Source organism: Carettochelys insculpta, chromosome 3 (genome assembly GCF_033958435.1).
Source record: "Carettochelys insculpta isolate YL-2023 chromosome 3, ASM3395843v1, whole genome shotgun sequence".
Taxonomy (NCBI): domain Eukaryota; kingdom Metazoa; phylum Chordata; order Testudines; family Carettochelyidae; genus Carettochelys; species Carettochelys insculpta.
Genome location: NC_134139.1, coordinates 17852128 through 17880050, shown reverse-complemented (window position 1 = coordinate 17880050; position 27923 = coordinate 17852128). Strand labels below are relative to the sequence as shown.

General features: G+C 47.2%; 1 protein-coding gene across 5 annotated transcripts in view; it reads left to right on the top strand.

Annotated features, from left to right (window-relative positions):
• Positions 1–27923, top strand: part of SERTAD2 (SERTA domain containing 2) — a 115765-nt gene that overhangs the window by 55985 nt on the left and 31857 nt on the right. For 3 of the 5 annotated variants that reach the window (XM_074989415.1, XM_074989416.1, XM_074989419.1), the window contains one exon: positions 15187–15333. The exons of the other annotated variants lie outside the window; for them this stretch is intronic. In XM_074989415.1, the coding sequence (XP_074845516.1) occupies positions 15329–15333 (5 nt within the window). In that variant the 5' untranslated portion in view covers positions 15187–15328. The remainder of the gene's footprint in view (positions 1–15186; positions 15334–27923) is intronic. 5 annotated transcript variants of the gene reach the window in all.

The window sequence follows — 27923 nt, the reverse complement described above, 5'->3', positions numbered from 1 at the left end:
CATGTTGGTGCACATAACAAACTGTGCTGGGGCTAGGGCCGAGGGATTAGGAGCAAGGGAGGGGGCTCAAGGCTGGGGCACAGGGTTGGGGGTGCAGGCTCTGAGTTGGGGCTGGGAACAAAGGGTTTGGGACGCAGCAGGGTGCCCCTAGCGCTCTCACTGCGGCAGCACTGGGGCTGAGGGGTGGGAGCGGTGCAGCTCTGGGGCTGCAGCTCAAGGGTAGGCTTCACTCTCCCAGCCGCTGCAGATCCAGGTTGGGGCCAAGGTAGGGATGCCCCACTGTGACAGGTTTAGGCTAGAGCACGGTTTGGGTGCCTCTCCCCACCCCAGCAATGGCACATTCCAAGCCAGGCTAGGTTGTGACAAGGGGAAGGCTCCCTGGGCAGGTTTCCTGATCACCTGTGTGGCGCTAAATGGGCTGCTGTGTACCGAGAGCTGAATTCTGCAAGCCAGGTTCTGCTTTCTCAGACCCTCAGTCTCCTCAGTGGGGTTATCGATGGAAACAGTCACTCTTTTTAGAGCAGCATATTAAAACTCAACCGCCTTATGTCCCTCGTTCAGGCCAGGCTTGCAGATCAGGGGTGCGTTCCCTCAGAGGTGTCTCAACAGCAGCTTTGTCATTTTAGTTATTTGCTTGTACTTGCCCTGTGTTCATCAGAAAACCATAAAGAATACACAGTGCTGCAGCTGGGTGTCAGCGCAGCAGTTCTGAGCAAAACCGTCGGGTCATGGTTCACCCTTTGCATTTTAAAAAAGAAAATTTAAAGCCTCTGGACATTAGTTTACTCGGTTGAAGGGAGCGACCCTCCTCCTCCCCCACCATGAAGAGTCTGTTGTTCAGACCCATTTGATTTAATGTTTCTTCACTGCATTCATGCCATGGAAAAACGGCTTCCAGTGTCACTGTTGTTTCTGACTCCTTCCCGCCCATTGATGCCGTTGGTAAATCCTGCTGCATTTTCTCCAGACCATTTCCAAATTCCCTTCGGTCTTCTCCATTCCCTCTGCCGACACACTCGTCCAAACCCAATCATCATGTGCTTGCACAGCTGCAACCTCCCCCATCCCTGGCCTCCCCAGCTCTTACCTCAGCCTCCTTTAATCCATCCAAAGTGCTGCTACGAAACTCTCGCCTGCTCCCCGCTGCTTTAGTCAGGTCTAGCCGCTTTTCAAACCCTTTCACTGGGTTTGCTCTTTCTTCACCAGATTTAAGCAACATAGTCTCACCTTCGGGTAGCACAGCTTAGCCCCTGCCAGCCTCTGCGCTCTTGGTGTTTTCTTGCTGTGCCCAACCTGCGCAAGTCGATGCCTTATCGTGTTCCTCTCATCTCTGGATCGTCTTCCCTGGGACCACAATCTTCCATCCAAAGGGGCTTTCACACTTAACTCAGAACAATTCCTCTGTGAAATGTGAGACTTGTAAATCCTCATCCCCTCCGCAGGGAAGTGTTAGCAAAACAGACCAGGAATGAGGGTGTATTGTAAATATTCAGCACACTAGTGCCTAGCTCTGCACCTTGGCACTGAGTGGCCCTCTAATAAGTTGTATAAAGTCGTCAGCGAGTGGTCAGGAGATTGAGGATGTATCAGGCTATGGCCAACGAAAAGCCTATGCAGGATGTTGAAAATTATCTGTCAAATTGTCCCATTTTCAGTTGCCGGAAGCTAATTTTTTGTGGGATATTGGTGCATGGGATAAGAACTAACAAGTTGAGGTTCGTGGATGATATCTTGATCACTGAGGAAGATGAGGAGAGGCTAGTGAGAATGGTGCAGGTGCTAAAAAAGGAAGGGAAGCAGTACGGACTGATTATGAGCATTGACAAAACAAAAACAATGATACTTGGAGATGAGGAAATAGGAAGGAAGATCAGTGTAAATGGGATCGAAGTAGAGAATGTAGAGAAGTTCACACACCTGAGTTAGCCTGTTAGAAGGAAATAGCAACAAGAATAGCAAAAGCAAGAGCAAGTTTGAAGGCGACGGGTAAGATCTGGAAAAGCAAAACAATTAGCTTAGGAACGAAGCTGGGCATCTTGAAAACATGTGTATTCAGCAGCATGTTGTATGGATGTGAGACATGCATGATAATGAAAGATTCGAAGAGGAGAATATTGTTGTTTGAGAGGAGTTGTTAAAGAAAGATCCTGAGAAAAGGATGGATGCAGAAGGTCACCAAGGAGGAATTATGGAGGAAGATACAGCCAGAAGAGAACCCACTGCAGAAGGTTATACAACACAAGTTACAGGTATTTGGGTATATTTGCAGAATGAACGATGAACGAAAAGTCAAGACCCTGCTATTTGGTATAATGGGTGGTTCGAATAGGACAGGCAGACCTCACAGAGAATGGGAAGATGATATAGTCGATGGGTGCGGAGCTAGTCTAGAGAAACTAAGCCACTCTGCACTGGACAGGATGGAAGGAAATAGTGAGGGAGGCATCAGACACCCACCAATGGGTGCTGAGCCCATGATTGATGATGAGGGTGGTGGTGATGATTTTTGTGTGCACATCATGTGAAACAGAGTATTATTTAAACAAATCCCTACCTGTCAAAAGAATGAGCCTTGGGGGGCAGGGGGAGGGGAGGCGATACAATTACCATCATACTATGTTGTAAAAACAGTATTACAGGATCAGGTCCAGCCAATTAATATGACCTGGGATAGTTCTTAGCTGTGGCCATCATGGTTTCCCCAACGAATGGTCAGTTGGGGAAAATACATATTTAAGGAACAAATTTACTTGCCAGAAAATAATATATCAGTGGAGGGAAAATTGTATCCTTGTTAGGTCACCCCCAACTGTGCTGATCACAAAACTACATTCTGGGTGGAATTACAAAGTTGCTGCATAGCTGAAAGGGGGTGCTCCCAGTGTGTGTGATTACTTTGCACCTGTTGGTCACTCCAGATGGGTAGGGTGAAGTTCAGAGGTTCTCTGTGGTGTAGCACCACTTTTATAGGGGGAGGGAAGGGGAAACAGGTGGGCACGGAGCCTTGTTTAGGAGGACCTCATGAGGTTATCATCACTGTTCTAAATCTTTTGACTGAGCACACTATTAGCTTCCTCCTGAGGACTTTTGTGGATTTTCCCCCGCACGTAATCCTCAGTTAAGGGTCTCTTCACTGGGGTTTTGCTACGTTTAATAGTAAGCGTTTATACAATGTCATAAATATAGCATCCCTGTTCTATAAGACCCATAGGTCAGCAGCAGCCTTCCCTGCAAGCAGAGCACTTGGATGGCCACCCAGGAGATATCGAAATGCCACGCAGGTGGCAGAGCGACCACAGTACCCTCAATCAGCAGCATATGTTTCTATTGGTGGTGTACATCTGCACATGCCTTAGTACACATAACAAAATTTATTCTGCCCACAGATATGGGAAAAAAAATTAGTGGGCACATTCATCAACACTGAATTTAACTTCCTTATCCATTAAGGCCTATGCAGCTTAGCTGCTGAGGCTTTCTCCTCTCTCCCGTCTTTGTGCTCAAGCCGAGCTGCAGAACTCTTTCATTTCCTTTACTTGCATGACGGTGTCTTCTTCCACTCAGGTCCTTGTGTGTAGCACTCAGGCTTCGTAACCTGAATCTTCACCTTGTTCTCGTCGTTCCTTCTACAAACACACCTCTTCCGTGAGGCCTACTAGAATCTTGTACAGTGGAATCTCAGAGTTACAAACTGGCCAGTCAACCACTTCCACATGCCTGGAAGTATACAATCAGGCAGCAGAGACAAAAAATGCAAATACAGTATGGTGCTTAAACGTAAACTGCTAGCAGTTATTAACAAAATAAGGGGAAAGCAGCATGGTAAAGTTTCAAAGCGTAGTAAGTCACTGCTTGGTTGTAACTTTTGAAAGAACAGCCATAAGGGTTTGTTCAGAGTTAGGAACAATCTTTCTTGCTGCGAAAGATAGCATCATTGAGAAGATACCTGCCAACTTCTGGCATCATTGCACTTATAAATGGGAGGGGAAGACCCCTGTAAAAATTCAGACTAATATACCTCTATCGGACACCTCAGGTGACTGATAATAGCACATGGGGCCATTCTGTCCCTGAGCTGACTGGCTTCCATACAGCCCTTTGGCGTGTGTAAAACGTCTGTCCATTTTCTAGGGGACAGCTCTCCACACCAGCAAGACCACATTCACAACAGGCGTCTCTGTTACAAATGGGCTTGGCTGTCCTGGAGACATGACGAGTAATCCTTAATACCGAGATAGCGTTCTTCAGTCTCCAAGTTGCTTCACAAGCTTTAGTCCTGTATGTCCTTCAGAGGCTGGTGGCCACACATTAGCTCTTTCGTTTTGCAGATGTGAGGGAAGTGAGGCTAGGATTGCCAATCTTCTCATTTTATTAAACCGCACACCGTTGTCCCGCCCCTCCTCTGAGGCCCCACCCTCCGTTGCGTGTGATCCCCACTGTCCCTCACTCGCTCATTTTTACCAGGCTGGCTGGTGCAGGAGGATGCGAGGTTTCTGGCTGGGTGTGTGGGCTCTGGGGTAAGGCCAGGGATGAGGGTTTGGATGAAGGAAGGGGGTGTCCAAGCTGGGGAGAGGTAAAGCCAAGGGGTTTAGTGGCTGGGAGGGGTCTCTGGGCTGAAGCAGGGGTTTAGCATGTGGAATAGGGCACAGTCTAGAGTGGGGCCAGAAACGAGGGATTCAGGGCGCAGGACCTGGATCCAGGCTTGGGCAGGGGGTTGGGATACAAGAGCGGGTGCAAGGACTGGGACTGGGGTGCAGATTCAGGGGTTCAGCTGCAGTGAAGGGGACTGGGGTTTAGGGGGCACAACTCCCCTCTAGCTGGGGAATGCTCCACCCTTGCCCCATTCCCCCAAACCCCATTCCTGCTCCATCTCTTTCTTTGCATCCTCCAAGTGTGCCCCATCCCTGCTCTTTTCCCCTCCCTCTCCAGTTCTCCCGAACTTGGCAAAACAGCCATTTGCAGTAAGCAGGAGGTCCTGGGCAGTGCGGGAGGAATAGATCAGTGGGGCTGCTGGTGGGTGAGAGGCATTATGTTGGGGGGAGCTGGCTGCTGGTGTGTGCTGACCACCTATGGGCACGAGGGCTGTGGCTGGGGATGAGGGGTTTGAGGTGTAGGAGGTTCGAAGGGTGTAGGAGAGCTGGTGGTGGGGGAGGGTGCAGGCTCTAGGTAAAGCTTACCTAAAGCAGCTCCCGTAAGCAGCAGCCTGTCCCTCTTCGTCTCTTACAGAGGGAAGTGTGGGCAGGCAGCTCTGCGCACCACTCTGTCTGCAGGCATCACCCCTGGAGCTCCCATTGGCTATGGTATCCAGCCAATGGGAGCTGCAGAGCCGGCACTTGGCATGGGGGGCAGCACATAGAGTTCCCTGTCTGCTGTTATGCATAGGAGTCAGAGGGGAGGCATGCTGTTGTTTTTGTGAGCTGCATGGAGCCATGGTAAGCTGAGATCCTGGCCAGACTTTTAACAGCCCAGTTAGTAGTACTGTTGAAAACACACCGGGCAACCCTAAGTGAGGCTAAAAGATGAAGTGCTAAATTTTCACACACACAAGTGAGAAAGGGGCATACGTAGACTTTCCAAAGGGGGTTTCTGAGAACACATAGAGCAAGAACCTGCCAAGGCAGTTCAGGGCCAAGGGGTGCCAGTCACAGTATAAAATATATGTAAGGATAGCTAGGAGGACTATATCTATATTTCATCTTAATTTGTCTTAATATTCCTCTTCCCCACCCCTCAGACATGGACAGCGAATTGTACTGAAATGTATTTGAGCAGCTCTGTGCCGCCTGTTGGGTCCTGTCAAGGAAGGAGGGTCTTTTTCTTGGGAAAATATAAGCATCTGAGGAAAGATGTGTTCTAAGCAGACAGGCCCATTCATCTCCTTCCCCGGCTTGAGACATTCCGCTTGCATCTGGGCAAGACAGCCTGGCATTCCATCGCCTGGCGGCCCTGTGGCACGGTGACAATTTGAGCTGCTCGGGCCCCCAGGGTGAAGGAGGAACAGGCATTTGAGCTTTCTGATGCACACAAGCCCCCTTTTCAAGATCCCACTGTTGTGCATGCAGCTGCAGTCTCTGCATGCCCAGGGGTTGGCTGCACACAATAGCTGTCCAGTTTTTCAGTCTGTCTTGATGCCCATATAAATCTCTGAAAGCTGCTGCCCCCAGTGTGTACAGACAATCGTGCTTAAATATACATGCAAGCATCTTTGAAAATATTGTTCCGAAGTGAAAGTGTTCAGCATGAAAGACTGAGTGAGGATTAGAATTTGGGGAGTTCCTGGCTCCAGTCCAGAGTCTGTGTTCAGAGACTAGGGCCAGGCCTTTTCCTTCTGGAAGTGGATCTGCCTGCTCATGGGCTCTGACATGGGCAGTGTGACTCATGTACGGCTGCCAACCCATGCTGTACCCGACTTGTCTAGTGAGCAGCTTTTGCAAGCATTAAGCTAACTTTTGCTAGTGCCACAAGTGAAAAATACACCCTATTCTTGGGAGAAATGAGAAGTTTCATTTTCACTCACTGGCTTGTTTCTCATGTGCATGTTTTAGTCAGCAACTTGTGGCTTGTCTGTGTCAGTCCCACAGATATCTTCACTCGAGTGCAGCAAGTCATAGGACATAAGGTTCTGTGCACGCACATGAGTGTGGGCTCTTGGGGAACAGAAAGTGGTTCCCCAAATTCGAAGGGCAATTCAGTCACTTGAACATGAAAGATAAATGCGTTTTGGCTTAAGTGCCTTGTAAATTTAAAAAAAAAAAAAAAAAAAAAAGGGGGAGCGGGCCTGAGGGGAATTTAATAACTTTTATAACAGTGACTTAATCATCTGTTCAGAGTTTTTTGTAACTGTAAATTATCTGCTAGTTAATACTGGTATTTTTGATACCTCTCCGGAGCCAAGGCACTGAAAACCTTCAGCCCTGGTGGGTATTTGCACTACAGCATATTTAATAGCCGTGACAACAATTCAAGAATTGTAAAGCTGCCTCCCCTCCCTGTCTGGGTATTGCAGGCACCAGAGTGTCTCCATTGGAAAACCCCTAAACATACAGTTTCAGCCAAAACTGGTTTAATGATAGTCAGAGCTTGACAGCGCCTTTTTTTTAAAGGCTTTATATCCTACACACATACTCCTTTTTTTAACTTCTCCCTCCCTTTGAAAAGCTGCCACTATAAAATACAAGGCAAATTAAAAAGCGAATTGCTTAACAGGCTTGATGAGACAAAGACTGGTGTGTTGGAGTGGCTGCCGGGCGCTCTGCGGCTGCTTTTGTATGATTTCAGAGGTGAATTTAGATGGCTGGAAGATAGATGGGTGCCAGATGCAGTTTGACATAGATTCAGGCAGCTGTTCCTGTGCTAGGTTTCATTAGCTTGTGAACTTGCCAGCAGAACTCCAGCAAGGCCCCTGAATGCTGAAATGACAGCAAGGACAGTAAAACAATACAATATTCGCTAAGTGATTTTAATCTAGGAGATTAAATGACACCCAGTCTGTTGCCAGGCTTTAAAACCCACCTGGTCTAAAGCTGTTAATGGGGCTTGATCCAACCAAGTCCTTTATTGTATATATTTTTATAATGTTTTCCTGTCAGTGGGAGCGCTGGAGGACGGGAGGAAATTCTGAACCATGGTCAAACCTCGTGTTAGCTTTTTTGTTTTGTTTTGTTTTGTTTTTGTTTTTCCATCATAATGCTACAGTGTATTTTTCAGTGCAAACGGGAAGTATAGGCTTCTGTCCTGCCAACCGCTTGACTTCAGCTGAACTGATCACGTGAAGCATGGGCCTGTGTATTTCCGGGATCTGGGCCGTAGCCCATAAAGCAAATCTCATTTTAAACTGAAGAAGTAAAAAGGGCATTTTCTGATGTCAGGTCATCATGAGTGGTGGGGGTGTGTTTGAGGGCCTTTTTTTGTTGTGAAGCAAATAACTTGCACTATGGATAACTTGCACTTTGTCAGAGAAGCGGGTCTTTGCACACGAAAGCTTATGCTACAAAATGTTAGTCTATAAGGTGCCATGGGACTTCTCATTGTTTTTGACGATATAGACTCTCAGCTACCTCTCTGATACTCATTAGAAATGTTAGCAGAATCCCGGCCAGTGGTAGGTAGCATTACCTCTGTGTTCACCTATGCAGTCATCAGCACTAATCAGCCCTCTGTCCTGCAATTCTGAGCCATGTGTGTAAAAATAACTTCTGTACACTTGCGATCACTAAAGCACATAGGGCTGACTTGTGTGGACAGAGGCTCTGCTCTCTTTTATGTGAGGGAAGAAGTTATCTTTTTCAGTTCCTTTCCATGCCACAACCTGACACCTCTTCACAGTCAGTTTATGCCGTTGTTCTGTAACTATTTTGGAACCATTGTGATCTGCCTGGCTAGCAAAAAAAATAGCCTATTACAGTGAAGCTTTTTTACTTCACGTACAGATGGCTGTGCCTAGTTTCTCTTTCAAAGCTCTAACATTTGTTTATTTGCAGAGGTGACCCTTTTGTATCTAGATGGCTTCAGTAAGTAGCCCATACTCGCCATGCAAGACTCCAGTTAAGTTGCTTTCTGGGATTAAAAGAATATGCCTTTTTTTAGCTGGTTAAATATATTTCTGTTAGAGTTTGTACCCGAGTGCATTGTGTCTTAATCAGCTAGGGATTTAAATTATTTGCTGACGAATAATTACCAAAGTCTGTCAGAATAGCCAGGAGTGAGTTGGCTAATTAGGATCCATTTTGCAAGTGGCCGATCAGCAAGCACTCTGGGAGTTTGGCTTTCCTTGGTAGAGTGTGGGAGGGGGAAAGGAGCATGCACAGCTTAGAACTATAAAACACTAGGCTACAATGTTCTCTCTGCAAGCTCAACTCCCGTTCATGTTAATGGGTTATGCACGTGCATGGGGAGAAGAATGGGTTCCATTGTGGTGCAGTGTTTGTAGCGTTTGCTTCGCGAGAGCGCTTTGGCATTACTCGTCTTAAAAAGTCTTTGCTGAAAGTTAGTGTGGCAACAGTGTGGGTGTGTTGGTTTTTTGTTTTTTTTTTGTGAATGGGTTTCAAACTTCACATATGCTCTGTCACATGAGTGATTGAGCTGATTTTGGGGGGGTTGTCACAAGAAAAGTCTCTCGCCGCTTGCTTACACCGTGGTCAAGATGCAGTGAAAATTGGGGGGCGGGGTTGTCTTATCTCTACTGGGAGGAAATTATGGTAGTGACAGAACTGTTTTTTTTTCCCCTCTGCTTGGGCACTTCTTGTGGGAATAGATGGACAATTCTGCATCTTCACATAGGCACCGAAGCATCTTTTTTTCATGTTTCAGAGAACTGTAAACTCTGTTGTTAGGAGAACAGTGGACGAACCAACCCATTTTGTCAATGTCACCGGGAGGTATTTAACAGCGGCTCATTCTGAATTTCTTGGCTCTAACATTTGCTGGAGGAGGGAAGGGAAAATCCCCATAAATTAACATCATTTCCCTGGTGGATTTTTTTGGCCATTGCATCTAATGATGACTGCTGTTTCTCAGATCACATTGTAAACCTTTGCTCAACGAGGTCTGCCGTTTACCTTCTTGAGTAAATTAAATCAAATAAAATAGGCTGGGCTGACAACACAATGCATTAACATATGGGAAGCCAACAGCTTTCAGACCTTGAGACAGGAAGAGCTGAAATAACAAGGTAACTATGTTCTCTGAGGCTTGGGGAGGCCAATTTGGGATGCTTTGAGAGTGCCACATAGTCCATCGAGATCGGGGTGCGCAAGCTTTTTTACAGTAGGCTCCACTTTTGGTCCCTGCAATGTAATCCAAACCAATGGAAGTTGTTGGTTTGTTTTTTTTATCTATTTGCCCCAGACTGCTAAAGGATTGAACTTACAACCCTAGGTTTAGCAGGCCAATGCTTAAACCATGGAGCTACCACTACCCCATATCTTTGTAGGGGGCAGGGCAGGAGGGTGTGGTAACCCCTTTTGGCATGCATAAGGAACTAAGTCTGTAGAATGTAAATCTTTATTAATCGGTACATACATTTGAATACAAATATCTAAAAACAGCAACATATTTCAACATTTTTCATGTGCTGGATGAGCCTGAGATCCAGCAGCTACTGGTATTGCCTCCCCTTATGAAATTTCAGCCCCCCCCCCACCCCCCCAAGGGCCACCCCCCATTTTGCTCACCCCTGAGCTAGATGTACAGTAAGGTCCCAGAGAACGTGAGGGTTCTGTTCCATGCACCCTCATGTAACCTGGATTTCACGTAAGTGGCAGTCTGGCTTTTTCCCCAGCAGAACACGTGTTCTGCAACCAGGCAAGCAGCGGAAAGGTAAGTCCTGGAGTAGGGGGGTAGTTGGGGAGGCTTAAACCTGGCGTTGGGTTGGGGCCATGGGAGGTCGGGGGGGATAAGGCTGGGGTGGGGTAGGGCTGCAGGGGGGAAGAGGGGTGGAGTTAAGCTGAAGCTGTGTGCGGGATGGTGAGTCAGAGCCCTTCTTGGGCACTGAGCCAGGACATGGCGGGAGGTTGAACCGGAGCCAGAGCCAGAGCCAGGCACGGGTGGTGAGACAGCAGTGGGGGTGAACTGGGGATGGGAGGGTTTGAATTGGAGCTGCATGTGGGAGTTTAAACCAGGGCAGGAGGATGGAAACGGGGCCACGTGCGAGAAGGTTGAATTGGATCCACGTGTGGGGGGTTTTAACCAGGGCAGGGAGTGGAGGGTGAGCCGGAGCTGAAGCCGGCAGGTGAGCCAGAGCCGTGAGCTGGACCGGGGCGGGGCGGGGCGGGGAGGGGGTGTTGAGCCAGAGCCAGAGCCGGGCATGGGTGGTGAGCTGTCGGGGGTTGAACTGGGGGTGGGGGGTTGAACTGGGGCTGCGCGTGGGGGGGTTGAACCAGAGCTGCGCACGGGGGGTTTAAACTGGGGCAGGAGTATGGAAACGGGGCCACATGCGAGGGGTTTAAACCGGGGAAGGGGATATAGGATGAACTGGAGCCATGCGTGAGGGATGGTGAGCCAGCGCCATGCGTGGGCAGTCAGCTAGCAGGAGGTATTGAACAGGGACCAGGGAGGTTGAGTTGGAGTCGCACCTGAGGGGGTGGTGAGCCAGAAGCAGGGGTTGGGGATGCACAGGAGCTAAGTGCGAGTGGTGAGCAGAGTTGTGGGGGGCTGAGCCTAGGCTGTGCAGAGCCAGTGGGGTGGAGCCAGGGCGGGGGGAGCGAGTAAAGTGCAACTGGGAATCGCACTACAGGGTTTACAATAGGAGTCAGGGTCAGACACATAAGAGTGAAGTCACGTACTCTGAGACCTTACTGTATGTACCAGAATGAGGAAGCTAGAGTGAACACTACCTAAAATAGAAAAGCAAGAGAGAAGGTTCCTGCCCTGAAGGCCTTAACAATCTGGTTTATAGACTAGGCATTTAGAGGAAAGATTGATTTGTGGCTAAGGCACTGAGGTACAAGAAATCAGGGTTCAGAGTCCAACTTCTGGGCTTCCTGAATGACCTTTGACAAGTCACTTAATTTCTGTGCCTCAGTCCCCCATTTCTATGGTGGGGTTAATCCTCCTTTTCTCCTAGTCCTTGTCTTGTCTCTTTAGTTTGCAAGTTCTTTGAGATAGAGACTGTCTCTTAGAATAGGTCTGCATTGCAACCCGAGGTGTGATTGCAGAGACAGGTAGACATTGCATCTTAAAATAGTGTTGTGTAGCACCATCAGCTTTGGCAATAACTAGCAACAGGAGCATACACCCAGGCTCCCCAGCTTACTTGTACAACGCGGCTCTTTGTAGCCATGCTAATGTGGCTGTACCTACCCCTGCTATGTTCACACCTTGGATTATAACACGGACATACTCTCACAGGCTGTTTGGACTGTCCTTTACACACATCCCAATTGTCTTTGAGTGCTTAGGTGTTAACTCCTCTACTGCTGTTAAACTCCCCTGAAGTTTTTGGGGGCTTAATGTACTATGCACAGAGCCCTATCTCATATCTGACGTGCTGTTTGATTTGAACTGAACTTGCTTGCTGAGAAGTGCTGAATTCCAGGCCAGTCGGGCTACTGGAATGTAACTATGCAGGCTATGGATAACTTGCTTTGCCTCCTGAGCTTCATTCACTGCGCCTTGCCATATCAGCCAGTAGCCTCTCCACTTAGGGCTAGGTGTTCCTCCAGCTCCCACATGCAGTAGCACCTCAGTGGTTACAAATGCCTTGGAAATGGGGGTGATTGGTAACTTGGAAGCGTTCGTCGCTCTGAACAAAGCATTATGGCTCTTTATTCAAGTTTACAACTGAACATCGACTTCATACAACATTGAAACGGTACCTGTGTGAAAGAAAAATGTTACTTTCCCGTTGGGCATGTTTTTTTAGTAGTTTAACACAGTACTGTACTATAGCTGCACTTTTAGTTTGGTCGTCTCTGCTGCTGCCTGACTGTGTACTTCTGGTTCCGAAGGAAGGGAGTAGCTGTCCAGCCAGTTCATAACGCTGAGCCACTGCTGTACAGCTAACACTCACCCAGGCAGCTTCCTGCCAGTGACCGCTCACCCCACAAAGCTGTGGCAACTCATTCACTTGTTTGTGAGGACTTCATGAGCACTAGGATAGGAGGGGGCAGGAGCAAAGAATGCAAGAAAATGGATTGTGCTCTCAGATGGCCTACAAGCCAGACTGGGTGAGCCCTGCAGAAAGCAGGTTCTTCGGTGGAATGCGGGATAGTTAAACTGTGATGGCCACGAAGTGAGCCCATGGAGTGTCACAAAATGTACCTTAAGAAAATCCAGAGTGGCTCTCACCACATCGGGGCTTTGGCAAAAGAAGTGGAGCACAGGGGGTACAGCAAGCAGACTGCTATAGACACAACCTCTACAACATGCCATGTCGTTTGAGTTGAACTTGCTTAACGAGCCAGTCATACCGCTGGGATGCAACTTTGCAGGCTGTGGATAACTCGTTTTGCCTCACGAGCTTCATTCACTGGGTCTTGACCTGTCAGCCAGCTTGTACACCCCAGCAGGCATTGCACTCACGCCTGTCAATCACACGTGCCCAGCAACAGCTAGTGGGGTAGCAGAAAGCTGGCTGGCACGCCAGGTCAGGAAGAGCTGAATGACAGTTCAGCCAGCCAAGGAGGGCCCATGGGTAGATAAGGAACTTAATCTCTGCTCCAGCCTGCTAGTGTAGAGTCAGCTAGGATTGTGAATGGGGAATGTGAAACTGGCTAGCTGGCAAGTTTTGTGGGTGGTGGTGACAGACAAGCAGACACAGTGACCCTTAAATGGAAGAACTTACCCATTCTCTGAATGTGCGGTTTGCTCTTTTCTGTTCTACATTTACCTAGGAACTTCTGTGGCCCCTAACACCATATTATTTCAGAACTGTCTCTCCCCTCCTGTCTCCGGAAGCTAATTGCCTCTTTCCCAGATTCATACCACCTGGGGGTGGGAGGGAAGTCATGCAGCTGATCTAAATCAAACTTTAAAGAAAGTGAGGTGACTCATTTTGTTGGGGGTGTGGGGGGGGTCTTCTCCTGTGGCTGCAAGAAACACGACTAATCTTTTATTTTTCTTGGGTTTTTTTTCAGTTGAAAACAGATAAATAAAACCAAGTGTTTATTCCCTCCATCTAGTTACAAGAGAAGTTGGGAGTGTTAGCAAAGGGATGTAAGATTTTCTAAATCACACACCATTTATATGCTGAAGAATCTCTACTCTGCTAAGTAGTTTTAGAATGACACTGTAAAATGTATTTCTGTGACTGGGGTGTAGTTTGAATGTCAGTGAGATCATACAGTTTCTCAGATAGAAAGCTTGTCTTTTTCGTTTCTGCTCAATCTCAGCCTAATGTCAGCAGTGAGTGGAGTCTTCTGTGATCTGTAAGCTGGCTCACAAAACCAGCACGTGTAATTCATAATGGCTGGCAGCCATTGGATGCCTGGAAATAAGAGATCACCAATGGGACTGGGATGAAGGTTTCACTACTCTTGTGCCTAGTCAGAGCAGGAAAGCTCGTGGTGGCTACAAGGTAGGAAGCAGCTGGCATCATAGCTGCCTTCATGAAACTGGGATTGTGTCATCTTTAATCCAAAAGCCCCTTAAAGGCAAGGTCACTAAATATGAAATGTGTAATAATTAAGATAAATGCAACTGCTGCTACAACAATACTGCACTATACAGTGACTATTTCCATTATTATCCCTATTTTCAACTCCCGGAAGATGTTAGAAAGCTTTCTAACAATTCACTGTACCTTTGTCATCCTTTTTTCTATTCATCACTCTCCTGCTGTATGCATCCTCTGAGCAGGTAGGAGGATGAGTTGGAGGTGGATGACTGTGTTTTGTTGGAGCGTCACTTAATGCAAGGTGGGGGCTGAGGAAAATGAAGCTAAATTACGCAGTTATGGAAGGCGCATATAGCATGCCACGTCACTTGTGAGCATGACTAGAAGTGAAGATGAATCACAGCAGTTTTAGACATTGTGTGTGTCAGTGTATGTGGGCTGAAATATCACTGGGAATATAGTACTTGTTCAAGAGTCAGATAATCAACTGAAATAGTATTTCAGCCAGCAGCTGAGAGCTTGTCAACTTTCTGCTGGTGGATACTTATTTGTTTTTCTGCTTTGTTCTTCTTCCTTTTGAAAGTGCTAAAGTCAGGTCCCCTTACCGGAGAAGTGACCACCAGGGCTTCTCTACAGCAGTAAAGACCATGATGTCAACATTCTGTACGCTTCCTTTTTTAAGGGTCATAACACAGCCATAAAGTTTCAGCCCAAGATGAATTTTCAGATCAAAAGCCAGTTTTTGTTTTGATTTGACTTTTCTGTAAATTTTAAAGGAATGTTTGGAGGGAAAAATCTAAAAATCTAAGTTTCCCAATGCAAACTGACATCTCGCAGTGGTGTGAGTCAAACTGGGCTTTAAGTTTTTTTTAAAATCAAATTTGTTTTGGGATTAAGTTATAATGTGGTATAATCACACTGGCATTTTGAAGCTGAAATGCTTGAGATATGCAACTCTAAAATGTGATTTCTAAGTATGTATGTATGTTGACAAATCATAACACTATCCTAAACGTAGCTAAACACATGGTAATTTGCAAATAATACGCATTTTAAAACTGTCTGTCTATTTTGCGTAAGAGATCTACAGGGGACAACTGGGTTAATAATCCATGTATTTGTATGTTTCACAGTATGCATGGTATTACATGGGGACCAATGCTGCAATCTTCCCTCACCGAAGTAATCCTTATTCCCACAAGTAGTCCCAGTGAAGTAAATGGTACCATTTGATGAGTGATGATCAGTCCCTTAATCTTTTGACCTGATTCTGCCATGCGGTAAGAAATCAATTTTTTTATGGAGTCAAGTACTACTGAACTGAAGTAAAGGTGCTAGATTTGAGTCCTAAATCCACAATAAATACACACATGTTGAAGTTCCTCTGGTGTCCCCTCATGGTTAGACATCACTGGGTTAATCCCTGCCTGTGTTTTACCCCTCTTCTAGCCCTGTAAGCATTCTGATAAAAGCCTTCTCCTGGCCGGTAGACCCCTCACTGGGAACTGGATTTATTAACACAAAACAATTTCAAGTGCATGAAACCTTTAAAAAAAAATTGTTAGTCTCTCTAAGGTGCCCAAGGACTACTTGTTATTCCCAGAATACAGTCCATCAAAGCAGCACCTCCTCAGCTCTGCCAGTCCTGGGCCTCTTCTCCAATCCCAGCCTACTTTTTAAGGGCTTCTAGGTGGAGTCCTTCCATCTTCTTTGCAGCAAGAACTCCCCAGTAGTTTTACTACTATTTCTCCACCAAAGAGTCTGACCAACATCCTGGTGCTCATTGCTCTCCAGCTTTGAGGCGTGAGCGGTCAAAACCATCTGCACTTCTGGCCCTCAGCCTTCCTCAGCTGTCTGACTTGTGCTTCTAGGCCCAAGCCCTTCTCCTAGTCAGGGTCTCTGCAGGAACCTCTTGCTCTCTGCCTCAGCTTCCTCTCCCTCTCACTGTAGCGTCCTCATATGATTAAGGACCCCCGTCCTCCATCAGGCCACAACATGAGGCTGTTAATGTGACACAGGTGTGTAGGACCAGTTCCTTAAAGAGCCCAGTCCGTCTTGTAACAGTGTGATAATCCACCCTGGGGTCAAAAGCCTTATTTTTTCTGGAGAGAAATTTTTTAATTTAAAATCTCTTCCTGACAGAACAGATTGTACCTTCTTTAATTGAGGCTAGGAACAGAAAGCTTTCAGTAAGAGCATAGGGATTACCCAAGTCCTTGTCAGTTTTGCTGCCAGATTGTTGGCAATCACAAAGTAAATGAAAATTGAAGGACTTCTAAAACATGCACATTATTGACCCAGGTTTAGGGAGACCATATTTCCCTAGGTCAAATACGGGACACTCTGGGGGGGGTGCTCCCTGTCTGCTCCGTGCCACGGGGTGCTGAAACCAGGTTGCCGCCCCAGGAGGGAGCTCCCTGGTTACAGAGGCTGTCGGGGGGGTGGGGGGGGCTGTCAGACACCAGGAACAGGACTGCTGCGCTACAGGGGATGTCTCTGGCTGCCCCGTGCCTCCAGGCACCGGGAACAGGGCTACCACCCCATGGGTGAGGCTCCTGGCTTCTTCCCATGCTGTGCGGAGCTGGGAGCGGGGCTGCAAACCTGCAGGTCATGCGGTTCCTGGCTTCGCCAAGCTGCAGGGAGCTATGGAGGAGGCAGCTGCTGGGCCAGGGATCCTCCCGGCTCACATGAGCCACAGGGAGCTGGGAACGGGGCAGCAGCTGAGCTGGTGGGGTGCCTCTTAGCTTTCCCAAGCCATGGGGAGCTGGGAACGGGGAGGCAGCTCTGCCTCAGGAGGGGGAGGATCTCCCTAGCTGGAGGGGCGGTTGCGGGGGAACCAGGACCCGTCTTAGAAGGGGACATTACCTCTGCACCCCAACATGCCTGCTACGTCCGGGCCCCCTGCTAGCTCCCTTCCCAGCCACGTGGCTGTTAAGCATGTGCTCTCTAGCCAGCAGCTGTGCCTACACCTTCCTGGCGCCTGAAGTACAGGACTGTCCCAGCCACAATGGGATGGATGCTCACTCTACCCAGGTTTCCTTAGTGGCTGTTACTTGAATGCGGAGGTGGTTATTTCTGAACGTGTATGATTTGTGTATGTTCTCTAGATGCTGTAGACTAGACATAGGCAACTCTGCTAGTGTGAGCTTTTTGGCTGCAGAGTTTTCATTGCTGTCATTGAGGACCAGGGGTGACAATGGGCCAGTAGAGTTCACCAGAAAGGAGTGGCTGCCAGTACCAGCCCACACACAGCCAACATTTAATGTTACTGCCCCTGCTACTTCCCACCCTTTCTCCCAGCCCATCCCGCTCCCATCGCAGCTTTGCTGTAGAGTCTGACAAAGCTGTCATGGGTGGCAGGTAGGGCAAGGCCAAACTGGCAGCTCCTCTGGGGCTCAGCAATTTTAACAGCAGCCAGAGCCCCTGGACCCTTCAGATTGCTGCAGGATTCCCTGGGCTCTCACCTGCTGGTCCCCAGCTCCACCCCTTCCAGAGGGCCCAGAGCTGCCTCCCCTCTATGTTGCCCGGGAATCCAACTGCCCCAGGCTGCATACCGGTAAGTCCTGGAACTTATTTTCACCCCGGTTAGGACTAAGGTTTGCTATTAGTTTTCTCGCCTTGTTAGCTAATGATGGGGTGAGATAGATAGGTACACAGCAGAGGTTTGCTGTGCAGTGTGGATGGGAGGGGAAATTTCCTACTGGTGAGGAAAGTTACAGAGCGCTGGATCTACCTCCAAATCCAGGCCCAGCCAGCTTTGGAAACGACAAAGGCAGGTCTCCCACCTAGCAATGTGTAGACCTACTTCTGTTTCCCACCTAGGCCACACTGTGTTGGACTTCTCATGAGTTAGGGCTCGTGTACACAAACATTTAGTTCAGGGGTGGCCAACCCACAGCTCTCCAGCTGCATGTGGCTCCTCCTTGAAGCCATGCGCCAGGACTGCCATCCACTGCTCTGAACACGCACCCCAGCACTTGAGAGAAGCACGTGGCGGCGGCTCTGGTGAGTTGCTGGCATCGAGTTAAGAGTGAGAGGGGTTGGGAGTGCCTGGCTCTGGGGGGAAGGCATCGGAATTGGGTAAGAGCCAGGGGCTGGAGGTGCCTGGCTCTGGGGGAGGGGAGGGGAGGGGGATTGGGTTAGAGCTGGGGGCTGGGAGTGCCTGGCTCTGCAGGAGGGCATTGAGCCAAGTATTATGTATTTTATATATATCTATAGATATAGATCGATAACAATAAATATATAATATGTGGCTCTTTGCACTCTATCCACAGCTATTTTGGCTTTTCATCTCTAACTGGCTGGCCACTCCTGATTTAATTCGTGACGAACTGTAGTTTAAATCTACCATGCACTAGTGGCCAGGGTGGCCTCTGCTGATGCACACTGATAATTCCTTAATGAGTTTTGATTTAGTCCCATTTCAAAGGGGAACTAAATCAAAGCACACAAAGGAACTAGGATCCATGGAGTTAGGCAGCGTGCAGTGGGTTAATGTGACACAGATTTGCACCCTTGTTTGCCATGAGCTAAATGCTTGTGCAGAGAAGCCCTCAAGTCACCCTCCCAGAATTCTTCCATTTCAGCTGACTCATGAAGATGGGATAGTTTTTCTTTGCATTTTCCTCCTGAAACGCTGAACTTCAAGGCTAGACTGATCTTCCCCTTCCTTCTGTTTTAATTTTGTGGCGTGAAGCCTAGAGCAGCCCATCAATCTGGAGTGGCTAATCTGAATTACAGAAATTTGGTACAAAAAGAAACTGTGTACATATTTCTTCCCCCTCCCCCTGCCAGAACATGTAAACTAAGATTTGTACTGTTGTTTGTGTTGCTTATCAGGCCAGATCCTGGTAACCTCTTGTCTCGTTGGAGGTAATTAGACCAAGTGAAGAAGCAAGCAACTGAAGAGTGTCTCCAGCTGCCCCAGGGCCCAGCAACTTTAAAGGGGAATAACATGTAATTTATAAGTAGATCATTCTAGATCAGGGAGTAGTGCATGAGTGCCCCACCTACAGCCCACTGGGGTTTCACTTGCGGCCCCATAGCCCCCCAGCTGCCTTCTCCTCCACACACCTCTCACACGCTGGGGTACTGGAGCCTGGAACTTACCTGCTTCTTCCCCTCCCTCCCAGCATATGAAGTGCCTGATTTGCACGCTGTCCCCACTCCTCTCTCCCGGATCTGGAACACCGCGAACAGCTGATCTGCTGCCTTCCAGCTCTGAGATGGAGGGGGAGGAGCAGCGACAGCGCAAATCAGGTGATTCGTGGCTCCTCTGAAACTGCGGGGAGGGAGGGGAAGGCATAGGAAGTGTGGGGTCTGGTGCACCAGTGTGTGAGACATGCGTGGGGGAGAGGGACAGGCAGGGGTCCGTGGATTGCAGGTTGCCCATCACTGTTCTAGATAAAAACTTGTTAAAAATGGCTGTGACTTGTGGTGTTTGCAACTTGAGACACTGTTTAAAAAGGTCTGATTTTTTTAGACAGCAGGTGCCATGGCACTTTCTGAAAATCAGGCACTTGTAAAATGTCTGAGAACAAGTTCACTTTGAAAACCTTGTTCAAGGAACTTTTTAGTAAGAACATGTTCTGAAAAGTAAAGATTTTAAGACATACTGTGCATGAAACAAAAGGCCGTTGTGAGCTGTGTACAAGGGTTGGTGAGAGTTTGTATTCTGCCCTTTTTTCTGTGGGAGTTATTTCCTGTTGTTGACTAGAATTCTTTATTTAGAACCACCTAGCTACTGAATGACTGCAAGCTAGCAAAAAACTGTGACTAAAACTTTTTAAGGCTTATTTCTGAAAGATCTCCCTGTTTCCACTTACTTCAGGTGAAGGTTCACCCAGTAAAGAGGGGGAGAACTCGCATTCCCAAAGGTCAAGACAACAAATGTGTTTTCTTCCATTACTCCGCCCCCCACCAAAAGAAAGCTAACAAAAGAGGCAACCAAAAATGCATTGGAGTTGTCAAGGGTTTGAGCTGAACCTTGTGGGGGTGGGAAGATGACAATATTATTCAAAAGCAAATGTGTTTTTAAAGGAAAACAACCCTGGGCCTCCCTTTTTAATGCGATAAATAAGCTGTCTGGAACACTAAGGGACAAGCAAGTAGTGCTGGTCATTTTTAGGAGACAGCTTTTTCAGTTGACACCATCATTACTTACCTTAAGAATACGGCACTTGCATTTTTGGAATCTCGACATATCAGCTGAGAGAGAGTTGCCTTCTGGGGGAGCTACCGGCAGGTGATCACTGACTGGGGATGGGGAAGGTGAGGAGCCAGGCAGGTAGCACTTGAAAGATGTGCCTTGCTGCTACTGTTGTCACTGTGACTATGGCTGAACATTAGAGTCAAGGGAGCTTGGCCCTTAGCAAGGCAGCTGAATGTCAGGTACTGGGCTTGGGACTCAGCCCCTCCTTTGTGTTTTCTGGACTGGGCAGGAGGGCTCTCTGCCTTGTCATTGGCTCCCCCACATCTCCTGCACCAGTGTCCTGTATTGCCTCTCCTTCCCCCACTCCCTTGTGGGCATAAAAGTGCAAAAACAGGCGTTAACTGCTGCTGGGAAGCTTTCAGCTCAGAGAATGCCACCAGCCTCAAGAAGGAGCCTGCTGTGTACTGCAGCTGCCTCCCCAGCTGATGCCATCCTGCCTCAGTAATATCTCCTTTCCTTCCTCTGAATCCCTGTTGGACTCTGAGAGCAGAGAGGTGGGGTTAGACTAACAGAACTGCCTCCTCCCACTGCCGTGCCCCCTGCCAGATTCTGGTGGCTTTGGCTGTCCTGTGCTTGGTCAGGTATAGGGTGTGGGAGTACGTGGCCCTTTGGGGTAAAGTTTGAGTCCCTGCTGCTTTTTTCTTCCTTGCAATGGACACTGGTGCTTGTCTGTCCATGTGCCTATTATATTTTGCCTCCAATTCACAAAAGGTGATTTGTACAGCCTTCAGTCTTACATTCTCCAGGTGTGGTCGCTGTAGTGGGAGAGCTGCTCTCTTGGTCACTCTGTCATTGGAAGTGGGAAAGAACTGAAAATTATTCAAGGGAAATATATACATTTATGATCTGTCTGGTCCTTTTTATTGAATCATGCAGGTGGTAATCTGTTAACAATCATTGCAATGATGATTTCAGGTGGTGCTGGGAGTGCAAAAGTCACTGCCACAGACCAGTAGAAATTTACCTGCATCTACAGTCCTGGATTTTGCTGACTCGGCTTCTCACTAACACAGCTAAATCTGATGAGGCCAAGTGAGTCATTATTGTAGTTGTAGTTGGTAAAGTATCAGACATGGTGGTTTATTGGCTTATATGGATTTAAATAATTCTGCATCTTATTTTTTTATAAAAAGGAAGGAGAAGGTGAAGAAGTACTGACGTGTAATTTAATGCATCGGTTTGATGAATTTGGACTATGTCTGCTGTGTTGCTATTGATAACGGAACAAGACAGCAATGGGAGTTGATGCTTCACCTGATGTTCTTGTGCTAGTTGCTGCCAGACCCTTTTTTCCCCTAAGTTTGGTGGTGTGGTTTCCACTTGTGGGATTTCTTTGTTTCCGGAAGGGAATGCTGTGCAGAGCAGAGTTTCTCAGCCTATGTGATGGGACCCAACATTGCGCTTCCGGAGTATTTCAAAGGGTTGCCTGGCAGCTCCTGTCCTATGAGACTGGCTGAGCTTTCCTCCCTGCTCCAGGCTCTGCAGTCTCTTGCGCCCAGTGGCGTTTTGTCCAGCCGTCATAAGGATGTGAGTCCAGGTAGGTTAAATCTGAGTGAGAGGCACCCATGGGCCAGGTCACAATTCCCCTCGCATGTATTTGGATGCTGATAAAAAATGTACCCCCAGATTATTTCCTGTGTGGCAACAGTCCATAAATGTGCAAATTCCTCCTGAGCCCAGACAGGTGGCGAACAGCTAGTGGAGCTCCTTCCCGGGTTGAGCAGCTCCTTGGATAATTCCAGGTTTGCAGGATGATGGTTTTCATTTTGCACTTTTTTGGGGTGGGTAGGTGGGTGGGAAGGTGATATCATTACAGATTAACAAAATGCCTTCGTATCAGTCAGTTGGCACCTCATGAAGCTGTACTCCCTGCGAGGTTTCCTAAAGTTTTGAATGCCATGCAAAACCTCAGAAAGGCTACGAAAACTTAGCTTTGATGTGCCGTTGGTGGTTTTATAAGCAGAAGTAGGTAGGAATAAGTTCATCCATTCGATGTATACATGTGTGTCAGTGGTGGTGGGGGGGCCTGTGGCCTGCTGGCCACATGAGGCCCATCAGGGTTTTGTGTGTGGCCTGCGAGACATTTTGTTTATCGTTGCCCATGTGCAGGGTTGCCATTTTCCACTTGTTTATATCCATGTCACTTTTTCCTACCAGTAGTACTGAAGTGACGCACATGAAGCAAGGTGCATGCTGATTGCACACAACATTGACTGTGAGAGCCGTGTGCTCCCTCTGCATCCAATCGAAGCGCGGCTATGGTTCATCCCACAAATTATAGGTGCACAAGTGCAGTTAGCAAAACTAACTGCGAGACCATCCTGGTTATTACAATCTTGCAACCGTCTGAGATGAAGGAGGGGCCCTCGTGGCCCACTCACTAGCCTGGATTGCTCATCACTGATGTATATGCATGTTCACATGTGAACTAGACAGAAATTTGTTCTTTGGCACAAGCACATTTGTAGCAAATTTAAACAAGCCCATGTTGGAGGTCTGACATGAAGAGTTTAATGTCCACATCAGCATCTAGGCTTTATCCTTCCTGTGATGGAACTTTCACGAGCAACAATCATCCCTGTTGATAAATGTGAGCCAAGACATTTCTCTCTGTCAGCCACGCTAGTCAAATCTTGCTTGTGATTACTATCTGGTCCTATTCATGACAACATATTTATGGTGTTTAAGCCTTGTTCATGGTAATGACCCAAATATGTTATCATGTTTGGTCTTGCCCATGTAGAAAGAACCCAACTGTACTTTAGGAGGTTAAGGATCTTTGTTGGGTGTTTCTACACTGCAGGTTCCATCTCCCTAGTTCTGGTATCCTTGGGACCTGAGCAGTTGCAGACCAGGGGAGATCAGTCCTCTGGTGGCCTCCAGCCCCACTGCTAGGCTACCCTCCTGGCTGCCAACCACTCTGCAGGCCACTGGCTCCCCTGCCAGGCCAATCCAGAGCTCCCAGTTCTCAGGGCTCTGGGACTTTCTGATCCAGCAATGTCAGGAGATGTGTCAGATCAGAGTGTCACAGATTGTAGATTCAACTTGTAGTAAATGTGTCTTTTGGAGTCTATCCCTGCAGAATGACTTTATTACAATCATTCTTGTAGTATCTGCAGAGCTTTCTGTACAGTAAGTTATTGAAAGGTCGTCTAACTTTGATTATGACCCACAGGCAAGTAATGCGTCAGCAAAACTGAGTGCCATGACCTTTTTACTTAGTGTGTAAGCCCAACAGTGTCTATAATCAGCAGGACTGTTCGCACTTTGGGACACTCTTGGAACTAGAATTTCTGGTGGCTTCTGTTATTTTATCTTACACTAGAGACCACCCCAGGGTTACACTCATGTATTTTATTAAATGCCACTATTGGATTAAAGGAAAAAGGGGACCTAGCTTTCAAGCACACACCCACACACACTCCTGCCCCTCTTGCACTCATACACTGACACAGGTGAACTCAACGCGGGTGAAGAGTTACATAGGGACAGTGGAGGAAGCCAAGGCATAGCAGGTCCAGTGTGTCTGGTGCAGTCATGAATCCAGGGGCAGTGAGCTGGTTGTATGACTCGCTTGTCAGCTTAGTACTCAGGAGCAGTCAGCACCATGCATCTTAAGGAGATGCAGAGGGGCCCTGGGCCGCCTCCTGCCTCCCCAGCCAGATGAGACTATCTCCTGCATAATGGGGAAGGCAAGAAGAACCCTTGTAGCTTTGCACTCATCTTTTCATATGTTTCAGTCCAATAGCTCTTATCAGCTACGTCTATACTAGCCCCAAACTGTGAAATGGCAACGCAAATGGCCATTTCGAAGTTTGCTAATGAAGTGCTGAAATGCATATTCAGCACTTCATTAGCATGCGGGCGGCCGCGGTGCTTCGAAATTGACGCGGCTCGTCCCGACGGGGCTCCTTTTTGAAAGGACCCCGCCTACTTCGAAGTCCCCTTATTCCCATCTGCTCATGGGAATAAGAGGACTTCGAAGTAGGCAGGGTCCTTTCAAAAAGGAGCCCCGTTGGGACGAGCCGCATCAATTTCGAAGCACTGCGGCCGTCCGCATGCTAATGAAGCACTGAATATGCATTTCAGCACTTCATTAGCAAACTTCAAAATGGCCATTTGCGTGGCCATTTCGAAGTTTGGGGCTAGTGTAGACACGACCATCCTGTCCCACCGTCCCGTCCCAGGACTCTGTATGACCATGAGTCATCAGCGAACAGCAGATGGGACTCTGATCGTCACTTGATGGGGCCTCTTTGCCTTTCTTGGGTGGGACCTTGGCGGGGTTCAGCTCCTATTATTCTCTAGCCATTAAGGTGCTGCTGGCACCTGGTTGTCCAGACAGGCTGACTTCGGGGACTGATTCAATTTGTGCACACACACATTCATACTTCTGATTGAAATTGCAGACCCACCTATTTTTCTAACTGCCAGGATGTCTTACAGACTTCTGGTATCTTTAAACAATTGCTTACTAACTTATAATACTTAAGCAGACCTGGCAGCTGCTACAAACAAACCTTACGAAACAAAATATAACTACAGAGAGCAAAGCTAAATCTATAAAACAAAGCTTCAGGGTTATACAGGCAATGACTGTTGCAAAGCTTGCAGAAAGGTACAGGACTTGCATCTGCTTTGTACTAGACTGAGTGGAGGCTTTATACAACAGCTTCCATGGAGTTACACCCGTTTATACCAAAGATTAATTTGGCCCACAGATTTGGTGTTTGCCCACTATTCCTATAGTTTTCTTTAGTGTGTGTTCCTTTGTTTTCAGCAGACTTGTATACAGTGACCCATCTAAGGGCTCCTTCCTGTATTGCTAGTTTTCCAAATCTTTAAAATTGTGTCTTTAAAAAAGCATCATTTACCTGTGTTTTCAGTCGTGTCCAAAAACTGAGAACCTGAGGGGCGAAAGAATTCCTTTATAACACCAAATACTGGCGTTCGAATTCAGTCCAATACAAAATCATTCTGCAAGAAAACAATCAACAGCTAGACTTGTAACTAGAATTACCTGGTGAAATCTCACAAACTGCGACAGGTTGAACCTCTCTAATGTGGAACTCTCTCAGCTGGCCAGTTCCATAATCTGTCATGGTTTTAGCCGATTCCATAATCCGACATGGTTTTAGCCAGGCGTCCACTGATCATGGGTGTGGCCAAGTTTTCCATGGTCCCACAAAGTTGGTTTACAACCACCAGTCCTGGCTCTGTGTGGTGCTGTTATCCAGCAATCATGTACCCCCAAATGTCTTCTAAGAGTCCAGTGAGCAGTGGAAGTGTCATTAATGTGCTGGGAAAATACTGATCTCCCGTCGTCCAGCAAATTCCCTCGTCTGGCACCAGTCAGGTCCTGAGGGTGCTAGACAAGAGAGATTCAACTTGCAGCGTCCAGTATATTTTTAAAATAAATAGAGGATCATAGTAGAAATTTAATAAACGTTTTTTTACTGTTTCTTTTTCAAAAAGTAAAAGATGTAGACGTTCAAGCCAATATTCCAGCCTCAATGTTGTTGTTATTTCCTAATCAGCATGCATCTTTGTATTAAAATGCTATCTATCAGTACATAAGACTAATTACTAGGTGAAGAACCAAAAATCTGCTGCTATAAATTCTGGAAAACACTTGTATTCTGTGTAAGGATGTCAGTTACAGAGTTTGCCTAAGTAGAGTTCAGAGGTGAGCCTTGTTATGATCTAGCCTTTGATTTGTAAAAACATCCACAGCAATGGAGTGAGGCTCCTCTTGGACTCCATTGTAGCAAACACAGTCCAGTCTGTCCTCATGCGGCATTCATGTTTTAGTAGACTTGTGCTCTGCATCTAGACTAGTTCTACATTGTCAGGTTAGCAGCGGTGGCTTTTGTGAAAAACATTGCTCACACACAACATATTGTGGGTGACTGCTAATGGCTCTCTGTGGGGACTTGTATGCACCCAGGAGGATTATGATCAAATGTCCAGAATTTCTTCATGTTCTGGAAGCCTCCATCAACTTATTTTCCCAGCTCAGAACTGCGCTGTTTGTAAGCTGGCGAATCTAGTCTGGGAGAACTGGTTCCTGATCTTGTAAGCGTTTTGGAGAATGAGTTCTGTGTGGGGTTTTTTTTTCACAAATACCATTTGCCCCTTGGATTATCTATTTGATAGTAACCTGCTCGAATGGCAGGAGTTAAAGGAGGCTGTAAAGGGGGAAACCAGGCCACAGGAAATGAAACAATGGCAAAGATAAAGCTCCTTGAAGAAACAATGAGGGGGTTGCTAACAATTCAGAAACACACCCGCTGGCTCCATGCAGACTAGAGAGTCTGACTCTTTCCAAGGCTGGGCCTAACATCAAATGGGATCCTGAACCTCAAAGATGTTGGAAAGGGATTGTGTGAGTGGCCAGAAGTTACCCAGAGAATTTCACAGAGAGGGAGCCATGTTAATCTCTATCTTCACAAAACAAACCAGCAGTCCTGTAGCATTTTGAAGACTAACAAAGTAATTTATTAGGTGATGAGCGTTCATGGGACAGACCCACTTCTTCAGATCTGGAAATTCTGAAGAAATGGGTCTGTCCCACAAAAGCTCATCACCTAACAAATTATGTTGTTAGTCTTTAGAGAGCTAAAGGGCTGCTGGTTTGTTCCAGGGAATTTCAGTGAAAGCTGACTGATGTGACTGAAGGACAGAGAGACAGGGAGCCTTCTGCTGTAAGGCAGGCTGCCTTCTCCCTGCTAAAGACACTTAGCGGCGCTGACGGGCACTTACACCCTAAGCTTTCATTGCCAGTTGCTGTATCTGAGATCGGTATGTGGCCCTCCTGGTGTTTTCCCCCTTTTGTATGCTTTGAGGAATAAATAAGGCTTTGTTCTGAAGACATTGTCTGGATCACTGCAAATTTAAACTATCACAGATTCCTGAAAGGAAAGTATTACAGGTGCCAAAGCCAAGTTGAGCCTGTGTTGTCAGCGTGGTTCACGACCCCAGGGCTGACATCCAGAATGGTTGGATTGCTTGGCTCTGCTCAGTGTGAAATGTACAAAGTTAGTCAAATCGCTCAAGGCAGTCAGTGGGTGGAGTGGTCTTTTTATCTGTGCAGGTAGGGACAGCTCAGTGGTGTGAGCATTGGCCTGCTAAACCCAGGGTTGTGAGCTCAATCCTTGAGGGGGCCATTTAGGAATCTTGGGCAAATAGATTAAAAAAAAGATGGTGACAGGCCCTCCTGTGGGGGTAGGGGACTGGACTCAATGACCTCCAAAGTTCTCTTCTGGCTCTATTAAATAGAGCTGTATCTGTAGATGGAGAAATACCTATGAGAGAGTATATCTCCATACATAGGCACAACTAGATATTTGCCTAATTTTACAACAGGCTACAGCAAAAGCACAAGCAGAGTCAATACAAACTAAAATTTCATGGAGTCTGTGACCCGTTCATACACTGCTCTGTATACTATAAAATGAAATGTAAGTACAATATATTCAAATTGATATTTAATGATATGTTAAAAAGGAGATAGTAAAGCGTTTTTTAGTAATGGTGTGCTGTGGCCCCTTTGTAGTTTTATGTTTGATTTTGGAAGCAGGTTACTGAGGTGAAGCTTGGGGGTATGCAAGACAGATAGGACTCCTGACAAGAGTATAATAATCTGAAATGGTTGAGAGC